Source organism: Equus przewalskii, chromosome 10, assembly GCF_037783145.1.
Source record: "Equus przewalskii isolate Varuska chromosome 10, EquPr2, whole genome shotgun sequence".
Classification (NCBI taxonomy): domain Eukaryota; kingdom Metazoa; phylum Chordata; class Mammalia; order Perissodactyla; family Equidae; genus Equus; species Equus przewalskii.
Window position 1 is genome coordinate 315,708 of NC_091840.1, and position 18,623 is coordinate 334,330.

General features: G+C 54.4%; 1 protein-coding gene across 16 annotated transcripts in view; it reads right to left on the bottom strand.

Annotated features, from left to right (window-relative positions):
- Nucleotides 1-18,623, bottom strand: part of TBCD (tubulin folding cofactor D) — a 191,288-nt gene that overhangs the window by 12,290 nt on the left and 160,375 nt on the right. For 12 of the 16 annotated variants that reach the window (XM_070561247.1, XM_070561245.1, XM_070561236.1 and 9 more), the window contains 11 exons: nt 18,526-18,588; nt 17,536-17,612; nt 16,008-16,089; nt 12,828-12,946; nt 10,908-10,999; nt 10,059-10,199; nt 6,476-6,559; nt 5,777-5,935; nt 5,561-5,699; nt 3,299-3,420; nt 643-720 (listed from right to left, as the gene is read on the bottom strand). In XM_070561247.1, coding sequence (XP_070417348.1) covers nt 643-720; nt 3,299-3,420; nt 5,561-5,699; nt 5,777-5,935; nt 6,476-6,559; nt 10,059-10,199; nt 10,908-10,999; nt 12,828-12,946; nt 16,008-16,089; nt 17,536-17,612; nt 18,526-18,588 — 1,156 coding nt within the window. The remainder of the gene's footprint in view (nt 1-642; nt 721-3,298; nt 3,421-5,560; nt 5,700-5,776; nt 5,936-6,475; nt 6,560-10,058; nt 10,200-10,907; nt 11,000-12,827; nt 12,947-16,007; nt 16,090-17,535; nt 17,613-18,525; nt 18,589-18,623) is intronic. The other 4 variants (XM_070561238.1, XM_070561237.1, XM_070561235.1 and 1 more) reach the window with 1 other exon arrangement.

Below are 18,623 nucleotides of genomic sequence, written 5' to 3' on the forward strand. Positions count from 1 at the left end.
CCCTGACAAGATAAACCAGCGCTGAGACCCAGGACGTGGGCGCTCATGCGCAACGAGGCTGACACGGTGGTGAAGTGTCCCTGTGTGCGGGCAGCTGAGGAACCCCAGACACGGCGGACATGGGAAGCAGCCTTTCAGACCCACTCCCTGTGCCCACCTCTGGCCGGCCTCCCCGCGCACCGCTCTGTCCCACTCTGTCCTTGGTGGGCTCACAAGTCCTACTCCCACGCAAGTGCCAGATCTATCACCGCGACAGTCACACGCCCTCTGCCATCCCCCTCCCCCATCCCCATTCACCATCCAGTCCACCATCCACAACTGCCCTGACTGTTGGGTCCCTGGCAGCTAGGACACCTCACCTGCTCGGGGCTGTTTCCTACCTGGACGGCAGGCAGGTGCACAGCAGGAGCCCTGACCCCAACCGGCCCATCCCACCTCCCCCCTCCCCGGTCCAGCCCAGCCTCGCAGGGACAGCCGATTGCCTCTGACGGCGTTTAGTGTGCACAGAAACTGATCCTGAACCCACTGGAATATTATCTCCTCGATTCTGATCTCTAGATCAGATGACTTTTTCTTTAAAAGGTGAACTACGAGGCTTTACCAGGGAAACAGTGTGGAGCAGGAAAGAAAAGAAACCCTTACTTCTCCTCCAAGGTGAAGACGTCAAAGCACCCATTGGCCAGCATCTGGTCCAGTGTCTTCAGCAGCGGCACAGAGACCCTAAGGGGAGAAGACGAGCCATGAAAGCCCAGGTGCCAACCAGAGAGGGGGGAGGGCCGGGTGAGGGGGGAGAGAGGTGCACTCTGAGGGGACACGGCCTTGCTCATGTCCACTCTCCCAAGGCTGCACCACCAGACCAAATCCTGGCAGGACATTTTGCAGAAAATGACAAGCTGATTCCAAATTTATATGGAAATGCAAAGGATCAAGAAAAGCCCGAACAACTATGGGAGAAAGAACAGAGCAGGAGGGCTGATGCCACCCTGCGGTCAAAGCCATGGAGGAGCCAAGTGGTCAGAGCGGGGTGGTCCTGGGGGAAAAGGCGCAAAGATCAAAGCACAGAGTCCAGAAAGGAGCCCGAAGAGAGCAACTGGATATCCAACCGCAGAACCACAACGCTCTGGACGCCCACACGCAAAACCACAAATGGACATAGATCTGTTCCTTGCATCATACAGAAACTAACCCAAAATGGACCTTAGTTTTAATAGAAAACTTAAAACTATAAAACTTCCAGAAGAAAACAAGAGAAAATCTTTGTGACCCTGAGTTATTCCAAGATTCCTTAGTTATGACATGAAAACACAATCTGTAAAAGAACAAGCGGATAAACGAGCTCATCACACTTGCTCGGTGAGGGGACTGAAGAGATGGAAGACAAGCCACGGACGGAAGATGATGTTTGCCAATCGCATGGCTGACAAAGGACTCGTCCAGTATACATGAGAAAACCTCAAAACTCACCAGTGGGGAAAAAACCACCAGCCAGTTAACAAATAGGCGAAGGATCTGGACGGACCTCAGCAGGGAGGCCCTCCAGACGGGCCACAGGCCCCAAGGAGATATCCACATCCTCAGTCAGGGGAAACGCCTCGGAAGTCGCAGCAGACACCGGCCCACGCCCACAGAACGGCTACAATCAAAGACCAATCACCCTAGCCAGGTGAGGACATGGCCCTGGACCTCTGACCCACTGAGCAGGAAGGTAAATGGCACAAGCACAGTGGAAGACGGTGGGGTGGTGTTTCAAAACATTAAACAATCACCCCCTACACAACCAGCCACTGCCCTCTTAGCATCCCCAAGAGGAAAGGAAAGATGTGTCCACAGACACTCACACGTGAACACACCACAGCTCATCTGTGATGGCCTCACACTGCGGACGACCCAGATGCCACCAAAAGAGGAGCAGACGAACTAAGCAGTGAGCACACAACACAACTCAGCATCCGAGCAAAGTGCGCAGTGAGCACACAACACAACACAATTCGGCATCCGAGCAAAGTGCACAGTGAGCACACAACACAACACAACTCGGCATCCAAGCAAAGTGCACAGTGAGCACACAACACAACACAATTCGGCATCTGAGCAAAGTGCGCAGTGAGCACACAAGACAACACAATTCGGCATATGAGCAAAGTGTGCAGTGAGCACACAACACAACACAACCCAGCATCCGAGCAAAGTGTGCAGTGAGCACACAACACAACACAACTCAGCATCCGAGCAAAGTGTGCATTGAGCACATAACACAACACAACTCAGCATCCGAGCAAAGTGTGCAGTAACCACACAACACAACACAATTCGGCATTAAAACGTGAGTCTAAAGTAACTACGCTGGACCCAAGGAGCCAGACACAGAAACAGCACACAAGGCATGATTCCATTTAAACAAAATTCTAGCAAGTTTCACCTCAACTATAGTGACAGGACGCAGACCACAGACCAGTGGCTGCCTTGGAGCTGGGGCGCCATGGGGCAGGGGTTTTGGAGGGCCTGCAGGGCATGTTTGGGGTGATGGATGTGATCAGGGTCTTGACGTGGTGACAGCTGCATGGATGTTGACCTGAGTCAAATTATCACACTGCACTGGCACCGTGCACCTCGCTGACATCACTCACTCCTCCACGCAGCCGTCTACAGAGGAAGGACCCTGGGCCGAGCTCCTGCTTGCTGAGAGCTGCGTCTCTGCTCCCCATGGCAGGATGGCTGCGGATGGCCTGTGTGAGGGGAACCTTGGCCACGCCACTGTGACCAGGTCCTGGCCACCCTGGGACAGTCAAGAACTGAGTCCAGGAACACCCCCCTTGGGGGCTGCAGGAAACATCTCCAATTCTGAGGTCAGGGCCCACAGGGTCTAAACCCCACTTTTGTGGAAAAGCAGTTACCAAAACACTGGCGCAAAAATGTTCAGAAAACAAGTGCTGTTTCTCACTGTGACATTCCCATCCTGGCACGCTACCATCTCCCCTGCTGAGTGGTTGTGGCCATGTCGGCGTACGTGGACCAGGGAGACGCCCACCTTGCGGAGCACATGGGTGAGGGCCACCCTCCTCTCCAGGCTCACAGCCTCTGCACCTTCACTTCCAATGTACAAAACCCTAATCCCACCAGCTCAAATGCAGGCTGGGAGGGCCAGAGGTGACGGGCTGCCCGAGACCCCTGTGATTCGGCACACCCTCACCTGGCCATGTCCAGTTCCTCACCTGTGCCCAACCTGTCCCTTAAAATCCGGCAAGAACCAAGCAGACCGGGGGTCCGAGAGACCATCATGAAGAGCACCACCACTTACCTGTCATTGAGAAGGTTGTCCTCAAAGACCTGCAGAAGGGTCCCCCCAAAGCCCTCCAGGGCCTGCGGGTCGTGCTGAATCCCCTTCATGTACTCAAAGAGACTCTGCGTCGAGTACCGGACCTGCAGGATGGAGAAGCTTCTCGTAACAGCGACAAGACCCCGCTGCCCTGGCGCCAGCCCCGGCCCGGCACCGATGACAGACTCAAAGGTCTGCCACGAGCTCAGAAGACGGAGCAACACACTAAGGATCCTGCCAAGGCTGGACAGATGGGGTGTGAGCGCGGAGCCATGGTGCAAACCCCTGGAGCGGACATGCTTCTCTCAAGGTGGTGGCACAACCCACACTCTCACTCGCTGTCACTAAACTTGCCGGAACAGCCCCTCAGCCAACCGCGGTGGAGACTGTCCATGGGGAGAGGTCACAGAGCCTGGCATCAAGAGTGACCAGTCGCTGTGAGACCCGCGCATTCCAAACACAGCTGCAGATCTGAGGCTCTGCTGGGCTCAGATGCCCCCACAGGCCCCACACAAACAGGCAGGGGAGCCGGCATGGGAGCGGGGCCTGTGCAGACCCAATGCAGAGCGACCCACACTGACGCAGATGCAGCCAAGACCAGGGAGCAGCCGGGGTCCAGGTGTCCCCGGAGCTGGAGGCCCACAGCAACGGCTGGCAAGAAAGAGAAAGAACGTCCAAGACTCCAGCTCTGACCAAGCCCTGCAGCATGCCCAGTGGTCTGGGGGCCTGAGCACAGCTACCGGCAGCAGGACCAACAGCTCCTCTGTGTGTGGAGGCAGCTTCTCCCAGACTAATACCAACACCATTGCCCAGGCGAATGCCCAAGGCGGCGAGTCACCGCGAATGCCTAGAAGTGAGGGCACAGACGCAGACGCCCTCAGACCAGACACTGGCACAGACACAGCACAGAACACCACCTGTTAATCTTTAAAGCAAAACTGCAATTACAAAGACGAGCGTACGATGAAAAAGCATGAGAGACAGACAGATTTCAGGACAAAGTAAACGTTTGATAATAAAAAAACTGCTGAAACCAAAAACTCAAAAACAGATTAAACAAAGCTGCAGAAACTTGTAGGCACCGGAAAAGTCTGAAGCCCAGAACAGACGGAACATGGAGGGAAAGGAGAGCACAGAGGAGACGCGTGGGGAGACGCGGCATAGCATGAGGAGGCAAGGGCTCTCCAGAAGTGAGCAAGTGACCAGCCCCCACAGGACCGTGCTGACCTCTGGGGTAAGACTGCAGGACACAAGAGCAGAGCTGGCCGTGAAGACAGCGAGGGAAAGCAGAACCACCTGGGTAGGAGCGATGCGGCACAGCAGCCACTTGCATTGGCGACAAGGGACCAGAGCACTGGCGGACCCCCAAATCCTCAGACAAGAATTCTGCCCCCACAAATCACCTCCAGAGAACAAGGACCTGTCAGTGAAAACTGGGGGTGTTCACCCCGAGGGGCTTGAAGGAAAGAGCAGGAAGGAGCAGTGGGCACCGGAAAATCTAAACAGGTGCCATCTCCATGGAAACCAGGGAAGGGCCAGCCTTCCAGCAGGAACATTCCGGGAGGGGGCAGGACCAAGGAGAAGCAGACACTCCCCTGCTGATGTGCACACGACGCCTTTCGAAGGGTCCCATTTACAGTGTGTGAGGGCACCTGGGGTGCCAAGTGAGCAGAGCGGTGATGACAGAGTAAGGTAACGAAACAGCAAACAAAAGCTTATCCAGAAAAAAACCCGGACGGAGGGTCAAAGCAGCAGCTAGTGGCCAGACCAAGTCAAATTTGTTGATGACACGGACTGTGCACGTCACATGGTAGGAGCAGGGACAAGAGTGCCAACACCAAGACCACTGCCACCACGTGCTGGGACACACAAGTCCATCGTAACATCCTTGCGCTTCCGTGTGTGTCAGATCTTCCTAAATGGGAAGTCCAGCCCACTCCTCAGTTTCCCACTGAAGATACCAGTCCACCCTCCTCAGAGGAAATGCCTCCGGGATCCTGCTCGGGAGCACACGGCCAAGGGAAGGAGCTGGACCCTCAAACCCAAAGCAAAATCCCCCAAAGAGAGAGAGAACCAGCAGAAGGAAGGAGACAGCAGCCCTCCCAGCACGCACTCCACAGCCTCGCTCCCACCCAGAAAGTACCAGTCAGTGCCGTCCCACGGAACCTCTCGCACTGCCCCACCTCCGGGCAGACGCCACGCAGAACCGCTCCCCCAAAGACGTCAGACCAGATGCTTCCTCACCGTGGACTCCGTCAAGCCTCCCACGGACACAGCCAGCCCCAGCAGGACGTGGTAGCGGTAGGCGGGTAGCCCCAGGAGCCGGGTTATGCGAGGGAAAGCCTGGGATGGAGCGTTCCAGTTCACGGAGGCCATGTCAGACCTGCAAGAGAGCAAGCAGGCAAGCTGGAGGGGCCACCGTCCCCACCCCCGGGAACCAGGGCATGCAGGCCTCTGTACCTGGGAAAGAGTTCCTGCAGGTCTCCACGGTGGGGCAGGTGCGGGATGGGAGGGCCGTCGGCGTGCAGCAGTGCCATGAACATGCGGGCAGCATGTGCCCGGACCCGGTCGATCTTCTCGCTTGCCTGCTGGGCCAGGCAGCACATGACACGCTCACAGCTGCAAACCAAGAGCATAGGCCGCCAGCTCAGCTCAGCACAGCTGCCACCAGGGCTGCAGGTCGGGACCCCACTCCCTGGCTGGTCTGCCATGCAAGGTCAGGTGGAAGCAGTGAGGACGGACAGGCCTCCAGGGCGATGGGTGGTGATGGGGCAGCAGGGGCTGGGGAGGCGCAGGACGGGGACAGGAGGAGGGCACTGAGTGGGGCGGGGAGGGGCTAAGGACACGAGATGGGGTCTCCACAGAGGCGTCAGCAACCGTGGCATCAGAGGGCATGGACCTCGAGCAAGCACTGTGCCCGAGAGAGACCTGGTCCAGGGCACCGTCGAGGTGGGATTGCCAGTCCCCGTGGGAGCAGGTGCTCAGGTACAGGGGCCCTAAGCCGAGAAGCGGCTCCTGGCCTGGCCTCGCCCCAAGCTGGCTGTCCTCCAACAGGCCTGAGTGGGTTGGGGAGGGGGAGGCCTGACTGTGAGCCATGGGCTGTGGGGTCAGGAAGGGAGGCCGGGACAGAGACCTCTACGCCGGGGAGGACACACTCACACTTGGGCCTCGAGCAGCTCTGGCTGGTCCCTCCCCAGCAGAAGTGTCAGGTCCATCAGACTGGTCATGGCGGCCTCACGGACCCTGCAGAGACAAGAGGGATGAGCAGCCGGCTTCCTCCCAGGAGCGCGTGGCGTGTCCGCCACACTCAGATCATGGCGGTTGAGAAAATCGCACTTCAGTGGGAAACATCTAAGAAACAACTCAGGCAACTGGGAGCCTCCCTGAGGGAGTGTTTTCTCGTGTGGTTACGTAGCACAAAGACGTGTGTGACACCCGAGGAGAGACGGCAGGTCCCAGCACACTGCTGCAAGTGTACACAGGGAAACAGCACTGATATTTCACAGACCTTTAAAAGCACAATACACTCACGCTGCAAAGCTTTCTCCTGGCAGAGAAACGGAGGGTTTTTTGGCTTTCCCCAGGACAGCCGTTCGCAGAGCAGCTCTGGTGTGCTGCTGCCCATGTCCCGTCCAGATCACGACATCCCCCCACTCAGAACAAGTCTGCTCCACGACAGCTCACATTAAAGCAAACAAAACTGATACGATTAGAAAACCCAAGACCACACTATTCTTGGCCTGACTCCAGAGTGAAAGCAGCATCTTAAACCTGGGACAGAGTGCACCCCACCTAGGCAGGGCACAGCCGGACCACGAGGACCAAAGGCACCACCCGCGTCACCAGGGCCAGCAGGTCCCACAGGCCCAGGCATCCACCGTCCACCAAGGAGTGAAAGCTGCATGCCAGGGAGACAGCTGTGTTGCTCAGATCTGAGAGGCGGGGCACACACAGAGGCCCCAGCCCCGGGAGCGGGTGGGAGAGGCCTGCAGGGGCAGGGCTGCTTGGACACAGGCTGATGGGGCTGGACGGGCTCAGACACCAGCCTCAGCCACTGACCAGTCACTGCTCAGGACACCACACACACACACACACAACCATGGGGAGGGGCCAGGGAGCAGGCAGGGCGTTGGGGAGGGACAACAGAGCGCTCCCATGGATGCCCAGCACTCACAGGGAAGGCTGGGGGGCAGGGAGACATAGAGGAGGGGCCTTGCCAGCTCCTAATGGGCAAGCACAGGGTGAGGTTCCAAATCTCCGGCAGCTGGGAGGACAGAGGTGCAGGAGGAAGAACCTGGGCTCCAAACCCAGGAGGCCCCTCCTCAGGCCATGGGCACAGCAGCCTAGGGCGTGGACAGGAGTAAGGGGGACCTCAGATCGGGGGCTCACAGCAACCACCCGTACAACATGGGCTTGCTGCTGCTGTGAGGAAATCCCACGACCCACAGCCTCTGCAATTTGAAGCCACAATTTCTGGATTCAGTTAAAAATTACAAGGAATATTTAAAAAAGAAAAAGATCAAGTTCTAAAAACAGAGAGCAGACAACAGCAGACAGGCCCAGGACGACACGACGTTGCAGAGAGCACTGAGAGTCTTGACAGCAAGCACAAGGAACACACTGAAGAACAGGAGAGGAAACAAGTGAAGACGATGGAGCCTGTCCACAGAGAACTGGAGCCTCTGAGAAGACCCGGACACTCTCCGAACCCATGAGGCCAGGAGCCACCTCACCGACGCCACAGCCACAGCACAGCCTGAGCTCCTGGGGATGGCGGGGCTGGAGCAGTGGCAGCTGGGGGCTTCTTCTGTTTCTTGTTTGCTCTGCTCCAAGGGCAGCACAGCAGCACAGAAACCCCAGTGGAAACCCACGGTCCTTCTACCCTGAACTGCGAGGAAGAGTCTGGGACAACTAGGGACACCAAGAGCAAAGGGGTCCCCTCAAGGGGCATGCCCAAGGAGGGGACCCCACATCTGTGTGGGAGCAGTGCCCACGTCTCCACCAGGACACGGACGACTGGACAGAACATGAGTGGCCACCCACATCGGGCGAGGCGGAAAGCACCCCCGTAAATGTTAGACCAGGTCCCCTGGCTGCTGAAGGCCACCAGCCAGCCCCTCCACAAGAATGATACAGGCCCAGGGTCTCCACAACAAACCCCCCCCCCCCGCCCCGTGTCCAGGACCCGCTCGAAGACCACACGCCACACAAAGAATCAGGGAGAGTGGCCCACTGTCCAGGGCAGACGAGCAAGCCCTTGTGGAGGTCAGACGGTAGTCACCGACACAGACCCCGAGAGGCGGGGCATCAAAGGGGTCAGGTGGCTGCGCTGCAGCCGCACCCAGAGAGCCAGCAAGCAGCCTCAGGATGGCCTCCTTGGGGACACGGGGCCGGGAAGTACGTGGCACCCCAGAGCGCTCCCACACTGCCACCGTCCAGGCAGACCCCGGGGTTCCAATGAGACCCTGATGAGTCCCAGAGTCTCTGCAGACACATGGGAGGTCAGCAAGCCCCGGTGAGGGCCCTGCCCCAAACAGCATCGGGACAAGCAGAGGAAGGAGTGAAGCCGGCAGGGCAGGAGACACTCCTGATGGTGAAGAGGCAGGGGGGCAGCAGACACAGACCCAGCGGGGGATTTATCAACAAGATACAATATGAAATTAAGGTTTTATTGGAGAAACCTTATAGCATTGTGGAGACTGAATAAAGGAAAGAGCCAATGAAGCTGAACATAAATTCATAGAATCTATACAACTGAAGAGGGCACTTTGAATAAATGAGTAGGCTCCAGGATGTGTGGGACATCATGAAGTCCTACCGGGTAACACGATGTCAGAAAGATAATGGGCAGAGAAAATGTCTAGAGAAAAAGGAGTCAAAACTTGCCAAACGTGGGACAACACGACCATCCATTTCTTTTTACTTTGAAGTTTTAACATAAAGCTTAACTTCTTTTCCCATCATCATAATTAAAACATGAACTATTTCTGCTCGATGTGAGTGACATCTTTTTCTGTGCTCTGCCCACACACAGGCGTCCTCATCACAACCTAGAGACCGTGACAGAGAACGTGTATAACACTCCCTGTGGAGTTTCTCTCGGCTCCTCCAACACAGCCACTGGGTCTCTTATTCACAGCAGAAGACAACCCCCAGTGAGAGGAAAGAAATGAACAAGCCGGTCTTGGGCCATGAGCACAGCCTCGTCAGCAGCCTCAGTCAGCTCAGCTGGCAGTTATCTAGGACTCCCCCAGGTAAGCCACAACAGAGGGGTGCTCCTGGACCGTGAGACCCGGGCACTGGAAGTCTGGTCTCCGTCAGGCAGGACTGATTCTGCTGACGTGCAGCTGAGTCCCTGGAAAACCAGCCTTGGCACAATTTCCACCCAGTGCCCATCTCAGCCCTTCTCCAGAATGGCATGCGACCTCTCGCTCTGGACGGCTGCGCTGGGCTTGGCTGCATGAACTCCATTAGGTCAGAACTGGGCTTAGACAAGGGAGTCAGCACCGTGTCTGTATTACACGAAGTGGATGTTTTCCCAGTAAGGAGCAGAGGCCGGGCCCCCAGAGGCCCTGCTGTCCTGAGAACAATGGCCCAGGCTGGACAGCGGCAGCAGATTACGCCCAGGGAGAAGCGACACGACATGGGCCATGGGCAGAAGCAGGGAACGCCCAGCTCCACCCTGGTACCACTCACTGAGCCGCAGAGGGAGACAGGCTGTGGGACTGGGGAACACGCTTACCACGCCCCCACGTCCCCGCGGCTATCAGTGGTGTAATCCCTCAGACAGTCCAGCAGCGTGCGGAAAATCTGGGCAACATTCTCTTCACACACAACTTCATCCGGGCTCCCTCCTGCTTCCACACCGACAGTCTGGCAGACCCTGAAATTACAAATGTGTGAAACAGAGCAACTGGCTATGAAGCCATCCGCTCTGTCCCGTATTTCACATCCTGGCAGCCTGACGTGTCTTGCTGACAGGACACTCGGAACTGGACGGGGGCCTCGGAGGGGGTTGGGACTTCCAGGGCTCCTTCTGTGCAGACACACGCGAATGACGCTCTTCTCTGAAATCACATTTTCTAGTGTCTCCAGTTTAAAAGGTGCACAGGGAGGCCACTTGTGTCTGGTCCCCTACCCTCCCATCCTGACAGATGGGGGCAACGTGACGTCGGGAGCAGCACAGGGCTGCACAGGCTGGTCCTCGGACGTGCTTGTGCAGGAGGGACGGGAGTGGGCGTCCCAAGTGTGCACATTTGCAACACATCTCAGAGGTCAGCACACGCCGACGGGGTCACTCCTGGAGCTGGAGCTCATTCCCCAATTCCCCAAAGTAAAGAAGTCATCACAATACAGGTTTAATAGTCACTGTAATTATGACAAATAAAACCGTTAATGAGCCTCTGTGAGCCGGAAATGTTGACAACTCTCTGAAAAGAGAAGAAACTAGAAAACAAAAAACACCCTTAACTTCCAAGTGGATTCATCCCCTGAGACTGGGCTTCTAACACAAACCGACCATGAACATTCCTCGGCCTGCAGCTGCTGGCTTTGGGAGGATGAGTTTGGGAGGAAAACCAGTGGGACTCACCTCGAAATCGCCTTCAAGGCATCCCGCCGGGACTCGGCAAAGCTGACATCCTCGGGAGAAATGTGGGTGACGGCGCTTAAACCAGCTAGAACCTGAAGAGCAATGACGAGTCGTCAGCAGAACCGTCAACCCTGTGAGAGACTCACTGACCACACAGGTGGAGCTGCTCCCAGACGCAGAGCCGCAAGCCTGGCGGCTGTCCGTGCGGGCCACACACCTGGTGCAGCCCAGGAGGAATGCACAGCACAGGGGGGTCACCCCAGCACTTCCACTGTTAGGCTCCTGCAGCCAGGTCATCTCCACAGATGATGCCTCATCCTTGGCAAGACTGTGCCCCCCACCACCAGTGGCACCCCCTACCCCGCTGCTGAAGGCTGGAGGGTCTGGCAGAGGGAACGCTGGCCCCTGGAGTCTGTCTGCTACTCCTCGAAGGGCCAATTCCATTCTAACAGCCCCATGTCTCAGCTGGCTAAGTCCAACAGTGAGTCTTAGACAGTCTGTCCCCAACTCGTTAGTATGTAAGTTTATCCTTGCCACGGGTCCCAAGGTGTCTCAGGCAGGAGGCGGTGACACAAGCGATGGGCACCTGGGAGGCAGGGTGGCAGGACTGTAAGTGACACTTCAGTCGAGGGAAAGGGGAGCGTGAGAGTGTGGTGGACAGAGGCCGGCGGGGACTCCAGGGTAGGGCCACAGGCACCCACTCTCCTGGGAGCTCAGGACCCAAGTCAGGGTGTCAGGAGGGTGACAGATCACCCTGAAAGGAGACAAGCCAAGGACAGCAATGCTCAAGGCAGCCATGTCGCAGGGGAGACCCAAGGAGACCAAGGGGGGCCAAGCAGGAGGCAGAAGGGGGGCAGGGGGCGCACGCGGTTCCCAGAGGAGGGGCTGTGCAGACAGCGAACAGCATCCCCAGGGGTGAGGGCCTAAGAGCAGCCTCGGGTGCAGGCAAGACGGGCGAGAGGAGACGCAAGCAAGCCCACACCTTCTGCTATCAGCCTTCACAGGGAGCTGGCAACAGAGGAAACATCCTCCAGTCTTTCGAGACTGGAGAGAGTGGGGCTGGCAGGGGCCCAGGCAAAGCCCGAGGACAGGAGGGGAGCTCTGTGTCCAGTGGCCTTGACTCCAGTGCGCTCTGCGGTGCGCCTGCTCCAAGTCCGAATCCCAAGACCACAGGCCCACGGCGTTTCTGCCCAAGCAGAGCTCTGCTCCTCCACTCTGCGCCCCAGGCACCAGCATGAGGGTAAGGCTCAGCAGCCACAGGAAGCAGGACACCAGTGGTCATCTGTCCTCCTGAGGGCATGCAGAGACCTCCTCGGGCTGTGACAGAGGCTCAGAGCCCTGCCAGACGCCCGGCCTGCCAGAGGCTGGGGAGAGGGGAAGGCCATGTAGAGGCGGGTCCTGGGACAACTACCCTCAGGGATGGGACGTATTTCCCAAGGAGGAATTCCTGGGGTGTAAGGGGCATTAGGGGCGAGGCCTCTGCACAGACCCAGCACCCTTCAATCGTGGCTACAGGGCAGGGCCGCGTCTCCAGACGAGGACAGAGACATTCGTTTCTGATGAAGATGACACTGGACAATGGACCACAAACGTGTCAAGGCAAAAACGTGTGCCACAGAGGCAGGGAGGGTCTCTCCCTCAAACACAGATCCCTTCCACAAACTGGAATTTAGCTTTTCAGGGTCTCTCCTTTCACAGGAGGATGTTAACGAGGAGGTCCCCCGTTCCTTTGGTTGGTCCCTATTCCCTTTCTTGGGGCCACAGGGGCTGCTTTTCCGGAATTCCTCCCCAACCACAAACTCTGGATTTGTTGACCATCTGACCACCTCCTGCCCCATGTGTGGGCTCACACAACACCACCCAGACCTAACCCATGACCCTGCACCGGGATGCCGCTCTTGCAGCCCAGCTCAGCCGTACCTGTTGGAGCCTGCCCCTCAGAAGGAAGCCGGGAAGGGCGCCCAAGGCCAGCGAGAAGCCACAGCGGGTCATTTCCTCTGGGCTCCGAAGTTCAGCAAGATACTGCGTTATCAGCTCCTCTGCAAAGAAGCAACACTGTTGGTTACTGACGACACATGCTCGTCACGCGTATTCCAGAAACACAAGCAAAAATGCTGGAAGAAAGGATGGAGGACCATTTGAGGCTTCTAAAGCAGATGTAGTTTCAAAATGGGATAACTCAAAACAGGCTTAAGAATTTTTATTAGTGGTTTTGAGGTTTTCATAAGTAATTTTAACACATGATTTCACTCTTAGGAAATCAAATCTAAGAGGGTTTCAAGAATGGTCAATATAACGATAATTTTCATTTTTATTCACTGAGAACACACATGCTTATTGGGCAGACGATGCGTCCCATCTCCTCAGAGACCAGAGTACTGCTCAAAGCCCAGGAGCAGACGCAGCTCCAAGCTGACACCACGGGCTCACAGGCTGCTCCATGGGGATGCCCTCGATGAGTCAGGAAAAGGGGCATAGGGCAGGGAGATGGGCTGCAGGAGAGTCCTGAGAGGGAGAAGCGAGTCAGGAACCGGAGCAGAGGCTGAGAGAGGGGAGCGGGCTCAGGGCTCAGGGCGGGATCGTGGGGCTGTGAGGAGGGAAGTGGAACTGCCAGATCTGCCTTCAAAGGCGAAGGGAGGCCGACAGCGCTGATGAGTCCCCCCTGCTGTCACGAAAGACGTTTGCTGTGAGTGCTTAAACTTCAACCAACCATGACTTTTCAACACATGTCCATGAAAACCTCAATAGTGTGCTCCTCAGACCCTCAAATATTAGGATAGAAAACAATAAAGCTGGAGTCCACGTGCACATGCACTAGCATGATATCCTGGGTGGAACGCACGATGATACACGTCAGTGGCAGCAGGAGAAGTCACCTCCATCCTCTTCACAATTCACTGAGTCTCAACATGTCAAAGGTTAATTTCAGAATCTGTTTTTTTATATTCAGAGTGATATGATGTGGTCCTCTCTTCTTAGGCAAAAAGTAAAACACGACCTTATCATCCCAATGTTAAAAATAGACCAAATACAAAATAAGGTCACTGTCTCTTTATGTAATACTACCCACGTTAGTAAAGGGATACAGTAAAACAACACTAATGTGGAAATGATGCGGGGTCGGTGAGCCAAGGAGTCGAAAGAAAGATTTCTTGGACTCTCAAGGTCTGGCAGTACTGCTCTTTTATTTAGAGAATAATGTGGAATAGCATGGGGACAGGACCCACAGGCAGTAAAGAGCTGCTGCTGCAAAAAATGAGTTGAGGGTAGGGCTAAATTTAAGGCATAGGTATGTGAGTTATCTCTTTACAAGACAAAGGAAAGAATATGTAAAAAGAGTTGTTAAAATGGTATCAGTGCTGTAGGGTCTGGGTATTGGGTGGTCCTATAACTTTTAGATAAGAATCAAACCGGGTTAAGTAAATGGCAGAAGCCACAGCTTAAATATTATCTTCAGCTAAAGACAAAGGAGGATGTTGGGGGGGGGGGGGGGTCAGTTACATGAGGTTGCCAGACAGTGAACAACTTAAGTTCTTGACTTCCCCATCAAGAGTTTCCAGAGATAAGGTCATCCCCGATTCCTCCTGGTGCAGAGAGGAAGACATTCCCCACAGATGGAGACTTCCTTCACAAATGCAAATGTCTCTCATCAAAGGGCAAGCAAATTCCATTCCTCAGAGCCCCCTTCTCAAAGTAACCAGCCTAAAATAATCCTCGTCAGAAAGTCTGTCAGAAGATGAAATTACAGAATGTTTTCTTATTTTTGAAAAAAATCACAAAGTAGATTTAGACTATTGCACACATTTCTATACCCTTATTTAAAATAGTGTTTCATGTATATATATATATATATATTTTTTCTTTTTTTGGTGAGGAAGATCGTCCCTGAGCCAAGATCTGTGCCAGTCTTCCTCTATTTTGTATTTGTATGTGGGATGCTGCCACTGCATGGCTTGATGAGCTGTGTATAGGTCCACACCCGGGATCTGAACCTGCGAACCCTGGGCCACTGAAGCGGAGCGCACAAACTTAACCTCTATGCCACCGGGCCAGTCTCTGGTATACTTTTGAAACAACTGTAATATGTGTTCTGTAAAATGATATGAAGGAACCCCCAGGGCAACCTAACATGTGAATGTGAAGCGTTTTAATATAAAAAATGATGCTAATGAACTAGACCCTACAAACAGTATCATATGGTGTATCAGATAAACTCCAGATAGAGGTGATGCCGGAAACCCAATCGACGCAGCAAGGCAGCTGCACGGACACTGTTTTCGTAAAGAGGAAAAGAGCAAAATGTGTTAACACGTGAAGGACACTCACCAGGAAAACGCGGCCATAGTGGCTAGGAAAATTCTGAAAGCACATTTTACCATAAAACATAAAAGCCCATGACGTAATCACTGACATGAATAAAGACTCCAGGGAGACTCTAAGTTCCTCCTGGAAGCAGGAGGACCTGGTGAGACAGAAGCAGACACTTCTGAGCTGACAGACCTAGGGAACAAGGGTCAGAAAAGAGTCACCACGACAACAGAAGTGAAGGAGCTGGAGAACAGACACCAGGAACACAGGGGACAAAGGGGGCAGAAACACGTGGGACGGGGAAGGGTCTACACGGGGAAAGACAAGGAGCCCTCAAGTGTGACCAGAGCACCCATGCACAAAACGGGGAAGTTCACTTAAAAACCTAATTTAAGCAAACACTGCTAAAAACTAAGTTGATTTTACATAATTAACAGCAGCACCATGTCCAGGAAAGGCTGACGTGGTGCAGCCTATGCAGGACACGGCCTAGCGAAGCCACTTGTTCAGAGCAAAAGAGAAGCTCTGCACAGCTGGAGCACGCGAGAGGACAGGCCGAGGGCGCGACGCCACAACGCAGCCCCACAGCCCCCACCTCCGTGTCCACTGCCCACCGCCCATCCTTGTCTCTGCTGACCACCCGGCTCGGGCCCTGGGCTGCACTCACCTGCCCAGCACTCTCCCTCCCCAGACCCCATCCACACTGCCGCAGGAGGGAGTGGCAGAAACCCCCACCCTGCGCACCCAAGCTTCCTGGAGGGTCTGAGGGTCCACTGCTCCACATCCACTCACCCTGCCGGGCGGGGTCCACCTCCCCAGGCTCCTTCGTGTAGTACTCACTGCAGAGAGCGGCCAGGGCCAAGACAGCCGCATCCTAAAGCAAGGCAGAATGTGAGGGGGCCGTGCTAGTAAATCGAACAGAGACCTTGATTGTTTCTTCCACACAATACAATCCCACATCTTCTAACGTGAATAGTTAATCACAAAATGGAGCATGTTTTCTTTCCCAGCAGAATGAAGGATAAAGTGTGTTACACACCTGAAGTAACGTGGGCAAGGACTCTAGGCGAGCCGTGTACAGGCCTCATTTAGAGGAGTCAGGAGTTCAGGGGCAGTGGGAACGGGAAGGGGCTGGACGAGGAGGAGGGGCTGTGAGTTCCTCAGGCGCCAATCCCGCGGGCCACCAGGAGCCCCAGGAGCCGCAGAGCAGGATGGAGGAGAGCTGAGGAGAGTGTGGGGAGCCAACATGATGGTAGCCACTGAGCTCACGTGGCATACGGGGCCGCACAGGCCCTCTCCTCAAACCTCTGCTGCCCACAGAGGAGGAGCCAGAGCTTGGCATGGGCCTCGCGTGACCACACAGACAGCAACAGCAGACCCGCTGGGCTCCTGTGTTCCTTCTACTGCTACCCCAAATCAGGGAGCTGAGGCCAAGGCAGCAGGCGCGGGAGGGGTGCTGGGCTGGCAGTGTGGGGCTGTGAGCACGGGGAGGGCCCACAGAATGGAGCATCACACCAGATGTCACTGGTACCAATTAGAGCACTGCACCATGGCCACTGCCAGTGTGAATCAATGATGGATATGTCTTAAAAAGGAAATTTTGAAGCCCTGATCATGAGGCACTCACATTCAACTAGTGAAACTGTACTCGGATTCAACAGAATGATAAAGTCACTTAAAAAAAAAGGACGTTGAAGACGCATCCTATCAACCCAGCAGAAATGCTAAGAGACACAGGAGGCTGGAGAGTTATAAAGGAGACCAGTATGTATTTCGTTTCTCCATCCTCAGTGTCAAAGCCTAGCTGTCATCAACACCCAAGCTCTCATCTCTGGAAGGGGTTGAGTGTTACAGGTGTGCTGGTCTGAGGGCCCCCTGTCCTGGAACAAGACAGCAGTGGCACTCGGCCACACACACTCTCTTGCTTGCTCAAAATGACCGACACTGATCCGCGGGCCGATCTTGGACTGTGGGTTCTCATCTGCACATGAGCATCAGGTGTGAAGATCCCTCCCTAAAATCCTACACCTCGACAGGACACTGCAGAAATTCAACTAACCAAATAGTTACTATCAATATATATAAAAATAGCTCCGAAGGTTAATATGATAAAACCAGAAATACTACTAAAAATTTTAAATATTCTGGTCACCAACAGCTGCATTTGTTTCCTTGATTATAATTACACAGACAATGCCATATAGAACTCTAAATATGCCATTTACCAGTTATCACACTAGTCCTTTCAAACAAACACTAAACACAATAATTAACATCACTTTCTGTAATGCAACAGTTGGAGAAATCGTGCTTCCCGCACCTTAATCTGTTGTTTAGAATGACTTGAAATAAGATGGAGATTCCTCAGAGTGTCATTTATCAGCCACTGCCAACCATCTGTTAAAGAGACAAAGAAATTTATTTACTCGATTAAGAATATTTAGATGAAATTACAAACATCAACAAACAGATCTCCTTCTGCCTCTTAAATCAAAGTCTGGAGGAAACCTACAGCGAACCCTCCCCAGGGCGTCCAGCATTCTGAAGGCCTCGCAGTCTAAAGGGAGCAAGTCTTCTCTGGGCCATTGAAATGCCAAAACTGTTACACGGGACAACCTTTGTTCTTTTACTGCACCTGCAAGCCTCAGGTGGTCTTCTCCTGTACCTGCCCCTCAGACACTGCCCAGGGCCCAACAATAAGAACCCAGCAGTCAACTCAATTATACCCAACACGTGGCAACAAATGCTCAGTCTATCCAGTTTTTATTTTTTTTTTCAGTCACCAGACTTCTAAGGCTGCAGAGCAAAGACAGCCAGTGGTGAAGGTGACCTAGGCCCCTTTCTTACTGCCTCACTGTGGCCAGCTGCCACAGAACACGGAGGGGCTCTGGGCCTGCATGGGGGCCCAGCCGCTGCCGCGAGAGCTGGTTCTCGCACGTCCTGCCTGCGAGGCCTTGGCGCCTGCTGCCAATGCTGCTCTAGTCCCGTGAGCATCTATGCCACTCGGGCCTGCACTGTCCATCGGGAGAGGAACAGACGACAACGTCCAGCACTGGGCGCGGCTGTGACGGGCAGAGGCACAGCTAGGAGGTCTGAGGAAGGAAGGGAAAGATTCTCTTTTTTTTGAGGAGGGAAGAGTGTGACAGACGCTCATGATTTACATTGGGTTCGTGTAGTAATTTCAAAACAAGGTATTTAATATCATGAGACTTTATCATCTATCCTAACAGATTCATTTTTACTTTTTAATTGGAAGTAGTTCTGGAAGAAAATGCTGCAAGGTGAGTTACTGAACAAGAAAAACACTTACCGATTACAGCATCACCTCTGAAGGGCATTTTGGAAAGGGACAAGTTTTCTATTAAAACGCACACTAGGAAGAAAAAGGATAAATTCAATGTCATTTCT